This window comes from Impatiens glandulifera, chromosome 3 (genome assembly GCF_907164915.1).
Source record: "Impatiens glandulifera chromosome 3, dImpGla2.1, whole genome shotgun sequence".
In the NCBI taxonomy this organism is placed as follows: Eukaryota; Viridiplantae; Streptophyta; class Magnoliopsida; order Ericales; family Balsaminaceae; genus Impatiens; species Impatiens glandulifera.
The window spans coordinates 22332270-22341928 of NC_061864.1; the positions used below are offsets into that span (position 1 = coordinate 22332270).

Below are 9659 nucleotides of genomic sequence, written 5' to 3' on the forward strand. Positions count from 1 at the left end.
CACCTGAACACTCTCTAAACCGCCTGTGCATTAAACCCTAAACCCTCAGATTGCCGATTGCCTCCGAGAGAGAGAGAGAGAGAAAGAAAGCCATGGATGAATTGACTCCGATTTGGGACTTGCCGGACGTACCCAAGGGCGTGCTACCTCCGCACATTGACCTGCAAAAAACTCGAGTTGTATGCAATTTTGATGCTCCCATTAATGTACGTCTTCTTTCCTTCTTTCCATCCATCTTCACAAACACTTTCGATAAGATTCTAACCACTTTCGTTACTGTATTTAAGCTCTTATAGTAATTGACCTTGCCTGATTTTCGTTTATTACGTGTTTTCATTGTGGTCGGATTGAAGACGGAGAATATTCAATATTCTGGAGCATTTGCATCAATTGGAGTTGATAATAGCGTGCAGTTAGATAAGTTTAAAGAAAACTTTAAAATTGAAGTAATTCGGCTTGACGAGTCTGATATGGAGTTTGATATGATTGGTGTTGATGCTTCGCTAGCTAATGCTTTCAGGAGGATACTCATTGCTGAGGTAATTTTCTAACAAATTCCTTTTCTAGGGTTCCAGTTATGGTTTAATCAGTTTTTCTTTTCTTTTGACAACATTATTTTTACTTTATACACCAAGGGGTGACCCCAATACAGTCAGGGAAAGACAAAGAATCCCAAAATATTTAATTTTTGATTAGGGAAAGTATTAGTACAGAGGATGAATAAAGAGCTTTTCTTGCGATGTTCTACTTTGTTTGGATTGAACAACCTATATAATTAAGAAAGGGACAAAAAGATGTGGGAAGATTTGAATGGTGGAGAATTGTAATAATTAGAATTCCTCTAGTTAGATTGATCTTCATGGTTCTAGTTTTGTTTCTTTTGTATGATATGCTAACCGGCTTCAGGATATTCTCCCATCAAAGTGAAAATTAGAAACATACTCACGTTATCTTGTTTCTTACTTAATTGTCTCGTATACATTTGCCCGGAACCTAGGTTGCTATTGTATGTGGGTTATTCATCTGGTTGCTTAGATAATAATAGTGACACTTCTTGACTTGCTTACAGATTCCAACGATGGCTATTGAGAAGGTTTTTATGGCAAATAACACATCTCTTGTCCAAGACGAGGTACTTGCACATAGATTGTGTCTTGTCCCACTCAACGCTGATCCAAGGCTATTTGAATATAAGTCAGGTATGGAAATCTTTATTGGATCTTGATATTATTCTATCCCGATAATTTCAGTTAATTTGAGCTTTACTTATATATTCTCTATATGGATTTCAGAAAATGATGAGTCTAGCGAAAAGAACACTATTGTTTTCACTCTCCATGCATCCTGTACAAAGGGTGGCTCACGTATTTCAGGTAGAGTTCATTGAATCCCATTGGTGTATGTGGATTTCATTTTCTTAGTATCATATTTTGTACTAATGATAAAGTAACACAATTCTATATGTTATGCAGTAAAAACGGATGAACTGATTTGGTTACCAAATGGGAGTGAGTTTGAATTGCCTACAGAGAAATCTACATCGGATTCAACTGTAAAACCAAAGACATATACCTCATTTACTTGCAGTCAAGATTCCATATTAGAATTTGCAAACAATCCGATTGCCCCAACCAATTCAAATATTGTTTTAGCAAAACTTGGTCCAGGCCAGGTAAAAGTTTCAGTTTTTGTTTGTTTTATAGTCTTTGAAACTGCTTGTATATGTTTAGAGTGACAGTTGTATGCAGATTTAAAGCTTCTAAAGGACAGTTTTGTACTGTTATTTTTGTTTGTTAGATTCAGCATGAGAAGAATCAAGAGATCTAAAGTTGGCTGATAGTGTTTGTACATAGCTTTAGATGTTCTATTGTCTATAGAACTAATCTGTCTGTCATTTGAATATTGACATTGAATGTTCCTTATCACAAACAGTTTTAAGTTATTTTATACATATATTAAACACAAATCATTAATTATATCTCTAAACATGAGTTGGTACAACAATGTGATGGGAATCCTAACTTGGATTTGTAGAATTTAATCTAGGGGAAGACTAAGTATTTTAGACAAGACTTACATACACATCTTTCATATTAATCAATGGACTATGAATTTATTTATAAAACTAAAATTTAATCTTAATGGAAACTTCTATTTAAAACCCTAATATCAATTTTGTATCACAATGCTGCATCAATAGTATATTATCTTGAAGGTTAGGTCATTCTCTTCTCAACTACATTTCTTCTAAATATTATCAAGACTTGTATGTTTATGCTACCTCTTTTTGATCCAAGGCTGGCTAACTCAAAAGCCGTTTGTTCTTGTACACAATAATATTTGTTGATTGATTTGCTAAATGGTCCTAAATTAAAAAGACTGGTACTTAGTTGGGTAGAACCATATGCTTAACATTATTTACGTGGCACTTTGCAGGAAATTGAACTTGAAGCACATGCAGTTAAAGGTGTTGGTAAAACTCATGCAAAGTGGTCTCCTGTAGCCACTGCTTGGTATAGGATGCTTCCCGAGGTACTAAAAGTTCAATCTTAGTTTTGTGTGCGTTTCTCATGAACTTTGCAAACTGAGATTTATTTTGTTTTTGTTTACTTTTAAAATGGTAGGTTGTATTTTTGAAAGATGTTGAAGGTAAGAAAGCAAAAGAACTTGTAGAGAAATGTCCTGCTAAAGTCTTTGATATTGAAGATATGGGTACAGGTAAGTTATTATTTCCCCTTATGAGAGCAGCATCTTCTATTAGGCCTTGTTTGATTTGTACCCAATATCTCATCAATCATATCAATAAATAATGAACGGAAAATCAGAGAATCACTTTATTAAAAATCCAAAAAAATAGTTTACAACTTGAACTTGAATTGGAGAGCAACCGGCTTTGCCTCCAATACAGCAAAAACTAACGAAAAATTCAACTAGAATTCAAACAAAAGTTATAACACAACTTGAAACAAACACATAAAAATTTATCTTCTTAAAATGATCAGAGTTCTTCATAACTTGCTCATTACCAATGCTCCACACTTTGCAAACGAGTCAATTCTGTAAACGTATATGGGATTGGGACCCTCCATGTATTAGTCTTTCCATTTTCTTAAAAGGGAATTTTGGTAATGTGCAAATCTAAAAGGGTTACTTTCAAATAACCGGAAATAACCCAAGATCAAACAAGGCCTTACTTTCAAACTGCATTTGTAGAATTGTATTTAGATTGTAGTTCATTAACATGCAATTTAAATGCTGGCAAACAGGTATAAAGAGGGCAGTTGCATCTCGGCCACGTTCTTGTACTCTTTGCAGAGAATGTATCAGAGAGGGAGATTTCGATCAATACGTGTCTCTTCGACGAGTGAAGGATCATTTCATCTGTAAGTAATCTGTTTCTAGAGCATCCATCCCTTTTCATTTTCAATTTGGATAGCATATAAAAACAGTTGCATGAATATCTTTGTCCTAATTTTTACAGTTACCATAGAGTCAACCGGAGCATTGCCTCCTGAGGTTCTATTTACGGAAGCTGTGAAGGTTTTGGAGGATAAATGCGAAAGGTTGATCACTGAACTTTCATGATTTTGGAGGACACGAAGAGGATGTTGGATCAATGAACTTTCATGATTTCTTTTCTTTTATATGATTTTGATCGATGATTTGACTATTATGTGGGATGAGTAAATACTAGGAAATATGAGATTTTGAACTTACTAGCAGAAGAAGAGTTTGAATATCTTTGCTTTTGCTCTATATATAGTGAACAATGATTTCTTCTTTGTAGTTTTTTATTGTTTTTTCATCTTAAATGTTGGTATGGAATTTTCAAAGTTTTAACTTTTCAGTTATAAGTTAGAATTTCGATTGGTTTTAATTATTCAATTATATAATTAATTTAAACATATAAAGTAAATTATTGATTACAAAAATTACATTGCAAAAGATTGTTAAAAGTTAATTATATTGTCTTAATAATAAAAAGTTAATTATTATATTAGTTGAAATTAAATAATTAATTAGAATAATTTTTAAATTACTTTTCACTTTTATTAGTGTACAAAATAAAATTATCTTCTATATTCTTTACTCCTTGAACTAATTTAACTAGCAACAACCCCTCCTCTATACAACTTTTATTTAAAACAACAAGTTCGTCAATCAACACATTCTTTATTCACTCTTTATAATTATTAGAAATTTGCATCGAGTGAGATTCAAATCATCCTTTATAATTATTAGAAATTTACATCGAGTGAGATTCAAATCATCGATCTTTATTATGCATAATGAATAATTAATCATTACACCACTTATAATCATTACACCACTTAAGATTATTAATTTATTTTTATAATTTTATGTATGAATATATATAATTGATATGACTAACAATTATACATATAGAAGTAATAGAACATAATCTATATATATATATAATGATGCTTAATTTTTAAAGTGTCCGGATTGCCGGGTCGATTGCTGTGGTTAATTTGGATATATGTGAGAGTAAATGGATACTTGAGTCGGATTGTGGGTTGATCCGCCTATAAACTTAAAACGGTTAAAAATAAAATTAAAAATGCTATAAGTATGGTTTGAACTTGTAACCTAACAAAACAAGTACAACCTTTTAACCAACTAGGCTAATAACACTTTATATTTTAAATTCAACCCAAAATTTGATAAACGTGTGACATTTTAACAATATAAGTTCAAATTTTTAACTAACTAATCTATATATATAATGATGCTTAATTTTTAAAGTGTCCGGATTGTCGGGTCGAGAGCTGTGGTTAATTTAGATATATGTGAGAGTAAATAAATACTTGGGTCGGATTGTGGGTTGACCCGCCCATAAAAATTTTACCGTAATATTTTTTTCACGGTTTTTTATATTATTACTCGTGCAAATGCACGGGATACATGTTAGTTTAATTAATAATTATGAAAATATATATATAAATCAATCAATTAAATTAACAAATTTAAAATATTATTAAATTAGTTGCTTAAAATATTAAAGTTATATTGTTAAAAATGTCATATCCTAGTTATTTAAAATATTGAATTTGTATTGTGAGGTTACAAATTTGAAACTTGTGTATATCATATTTTTAATTTAATTTTTTAAGTTTGCGGACGGATCAACACACCACCCGACCCAAATATTCATTTATATATATATATATATAGGCAAATTACATGGCGGTATTTTAATTATTTTGATTTTAATTATTTCGATCGTTCACTTTTAGCCCTCAAATTAATTTATAACAAATCGTCCTTTCAACTTTTAGAAAGGTCACCAATGGTCCTACCGTTAACTTTTTGGTTAAATATAACGAGTTAAAATTAAAATATTATTTTTTTATATATTATTTTTTATATTTATATATATATAACTATTAAATAATTTATATATATATATATTATTATTAATTTTTATATTTATATAATAATTAAATCTTTTTTATATATAGATAATATATATATTATTTATTTTTATCCATGCATATTTATCCTAAAGGGAAAAAGAATAAGGAAGCCGTGATTTGGGTCGTGGTTATGATTGAGTTATGATTGAGATGAGATTTCATTATAATGCGTTGTCGAACACAAAATCGGGGATAGATAAAAATAAATAATATATATATATATAAAAGAGAGATGCGATAATTATATAAATATAATAATTAATGATAAAAAATATATATATATATATAATATTATATATATATATATATAAGCTATTTAATAATTATATATATATATATATAATTATATATAAATATAAAAAATAATAAGTAAAGATAATATATATATATATATAATATTTTAAGCTTAACCCGTTATGTTTAACTAAAAAGTTAACGGAAAGGCTATTAGTGACCTTTTTAAAAGTTGAAAGACCGATTTGTTTCAAAAAATAATTTGAGGGTTAAAAGTGAGCGATTAAAATAATTAGAGGGCTGTCAAGTCAGGATAACCCAGGGGTTGTGGGTTTTTACATGGGTTTTCCCTTCTCACCCCCATGGGGATGGTCTACAGGGTTCATAACTACTCCTCTTACTACGGAACGCTTCTCTAGCCAACGCTTAGATCTGGCTCTACCCAAATTTTTCTGGTTTACTCCAACATTTCCCACTTGTCCGATTGTTGCTGAGCAGTTTTTGGATATCAAACGGACCTCCCTAGAAGGTAATTTTAGTGTGGTCAATTTCCCCTCTTTTACAATCAGTTTATAGCTAATTGTCCACCCTTTCCAAGTGTGATTTATATGTTATGTATGTCGTGCCTAAGGGACATATTGGTTGGAGTAGATTCATTTTTTTTATTAATCAAAACTCTTTTATACTATATATATCCAAATTAACCACGGTTCTCAATTCTACAATTCAGACACTTTAAAATGAATTAAGCATATATATATATATATATATATATATATATATATATATATATATATATATATATATATATATATATATATATATATATATATATATATATATATATATATTTGAGTTAATAATAAATTTATTTATAACATTGATCTCCTAAATTTGTGTATTTTTATTTAAATGATTGAAAAATTAATAAATGATGTTAATTTTATCGGAGTTCAATAATAAAATTATTTATAACATTGATTTCCTAAATTTGTGTTATTTTTATTTAAATGATTGAAAAAATAATAAATGATGTTAATTTTATGGAAGTGTCAATTGAGATTTTAAACATTTTCCTATAAACTTTAAAATTTGGAGCTACTTATTGTTAAATTTATAAAAAACTATGTTTTGTTTTAACGATTTTCCTCGTTACTAATTTAATTATAGAATTCACTAAATTAATAGTTTTACTAAATTAATAGTTTTGACTACCTCATTTAAAAAATCATTAATAAAACACTTAATTATTTCAAATTTAATAATTAAATTAGTAAATAAATATTTTATTTATTTATAAATGTAGAATAAATAAATAAATAAATAATAATAAGTTAAAGAAGCTTAAAACTATTAAAGACAATACCTCATTTGATATAATTTTAATAATAAAAATTTTATTTGATATAATTTTAACAATAAAACTTTCAAATTACAAGATTTGAATGAAGACGTTTGTAATTTTGATTATCCCTCGATAAGGAGCTTCAATTTAATTATTCCGACGATAATAATATATATATATATGACAGGATAAACGTTTATTTTATTTATTTTTTCATCAACTTTAAAATAAATATACACAAAGTTACCTGATCATATTTTATATATGAATAAATTTGAATATCTACTACAAAATTATGAATAAATTTAAGCGAAATAATTCGCAAGAGAATTTGGGCGATGAATGAAATGATACAAATTGGTTGGAAAAGTAAAATAAAATAATTTCTTTCTTTTTTTCTATTTCCTCATATTTTTTATTTATTTATTTTTTCATTCTCTACTTGTCCGCTCCTCTAAATATAATATTAAATAGAATTTAATTAGAACAATTCAATTTTTTATTTTTCAATTTTTTTGACTCATAAGTTATTTAGATTTTTCCTACTTTTTTTATATATAAAAGAAGAAAAATGATTAGGTAAGGGAATTTGGTAAGAGTGTGACTTGACATAATCTTAGCTGAAAAAATCAAATAATTTATCTCTTTTCTCTCTTTCCTCCCACTTTTACATTTTCCAACCAATGAGGTGATGCCAAGTAATTCTCTCACCAAATTTCCTCTCTCTATCACTTCTCATAAAAGAATTAAGTGTCATCAAAACAATAAATATTAATTAATTAAAAAAATAAAAATTAATCAAAATAATTTTTTTTATAAGAAATTAATTCTTGTTAAATTTAAATAAAAGTTACCTATTAGAAATTAATTAATAAATAATACAAGAATTAGTCTACAAAATCAATATCAATAATATATTATTTAAATATTAAATTGCATAAATATTTTATAAAAATAAAACTCCCATTATAAATATTCAAATTTTATACTGTTGATGATTCCTCCGAGATAAATTCATTTGAATTTTTGAACGATGACCATTATAGTAGAGAAAACCGAATGAACCAATGAAACGACGTTAAAAAAATCTCTATCAAAGATTCTGAGCGGCAGTTAAAATTATCTTTAGCCGATGGTATATAAACAACGTCGAAAAAAGTCATGCCAAATGAAAATGGACCATCTACATATATGGCCAAAATAATGAGAAATTCATACAAACTATGGGAGGATACAGAGCCGGCCCCGATGTCGATGTTTGGGATGCCCCAGCCTAAAAAAACGTGATTTTTGATTGCTAAAAAAAATGATAAAAAAATAAGTTTTTGTGAAGTTTGAACTCATGACAAAATAATAATTTTATATTTTTTCTCGAACCACTAAGCAAGACCTATTTATATTTAAAATATTACAAAAATTCATTCTTTATTTTATTTAATGGGCTGCCATAGTCGGGGACTTGCTGGGCTTACCCCAGAACCGGCCCTAGGAGGATATCTATAAAATGTCATTCATATAAAAGATCAAACCGATTAACTTTTTATTGAAAAATGAAAAGTAACTATAAATACGATTATTTTGTTTCATTTGCTGCTAAGAAGGGGACAAACACATATTTGAGAAATTATCACTAACACAATTAGAGAGGTATGAACAGCAAACGATCCACAGATTGAGAGTAAACAAAAAAATCAATTCAACTAAACATGATGCTGGTAGAGCCGGCCCCGAGTTTTGGGCTGCCCCAGCCCCGTTAGAAAAAAGCTCGATATTTTTTATTGCCCTAGGTCGAGTTAAAAAATTTAACAAAAAAATAGTTTTTGGTGAGGTTTGAACTCATAACCAAATAAAAGTTCTAAATTTTAATCTAAAATCACTAGACTACAATATCTTATGTTCAAAAATATAATATATTTAATTAAAATCTTACTAATTTTAATAAATGGACTGCTCTAAGGAGTGAGTTGTCCTAGCCCGAGGACTTGTCGGGCTTACCCAGAATCGACCTAGATACTGGATCAAACAAAATGCAATATCAACTCAAATTTGAGTAATGAAAAAAAAAAAAAAAACACCTATGACATCCGATGAGTCAAGAAAATTTGAATTATCAACATGTTTTAGAGTTTATTTTTAGAAAGATAATTTTTTTTTTAACTCTCCTTTACCAATCTTATTTGTTAGTACAATAAATAAATAAATAAAATAATAATAATAATAAAAATGACATCTTTCAATATATATATATATATATATATATATATATATATATATATATATATATATATTATATATAAAAAAATAAATATCATCACCTTTAATTTTTTTTTATTTTTTTTTTGGGTAAGAAATACACAGTTAGGCATGCACGGCAGGTGGTGGCCTCCTTCTTCATCCAACACATCGTTTACTGGAAGTCTGGAATCATTTTGAATGTTGCAGTTTAAAGAAACAGATGATATATCAAGAATTCATAGATAGATAGATAGATAGATAGAGATAGAACCAACCGTCTGATCTCTTGTATCTCTTATTTATATGCACACACATGTCTTCTTCTTCAATTCAATTCAATTCAGTTCTTTTCAATCAATCAATCCTCATCTCAAAACCCCAATTGATTGATTCCAGTTTTCAACATC

The 9659-nt window shown here is 28.3% G+C and overlaps 1 protein-coding gene across 1 annotated transcript; it reads left to right on the plus strand.

Moving 5' to 3' along the window:
• On the plus strand, nucleotides 1-3758 carry LOC124931354 (DNA-directed RNA polymerases I and III subunit rpac1). The gene is made up of 9 exons (XM_047471802.1): nucleotides 1-206; nucleotides 354-539; nucleotides 1070-1199; nucleotides 1293-1373; nucleotides 1473-1672; nucleotides 2437-2532; nucleotides 2625-2718; nucleotides 3267-3383; nucleotides 3482-3758. Exons 1-9 carry the CDS (start codon nucleotides 93-95, stop codon nucleotides 3583-3585), a joined length of 1122 nt encoding a protein of 373 aa, XP_047327758.1. The 5' UTR covers nucleotides 1-92; the 3' UTR covers nucleotides 3586-3758.
• Nucleotides 3759-9659: the final 5901 nt, after the last annotated feature.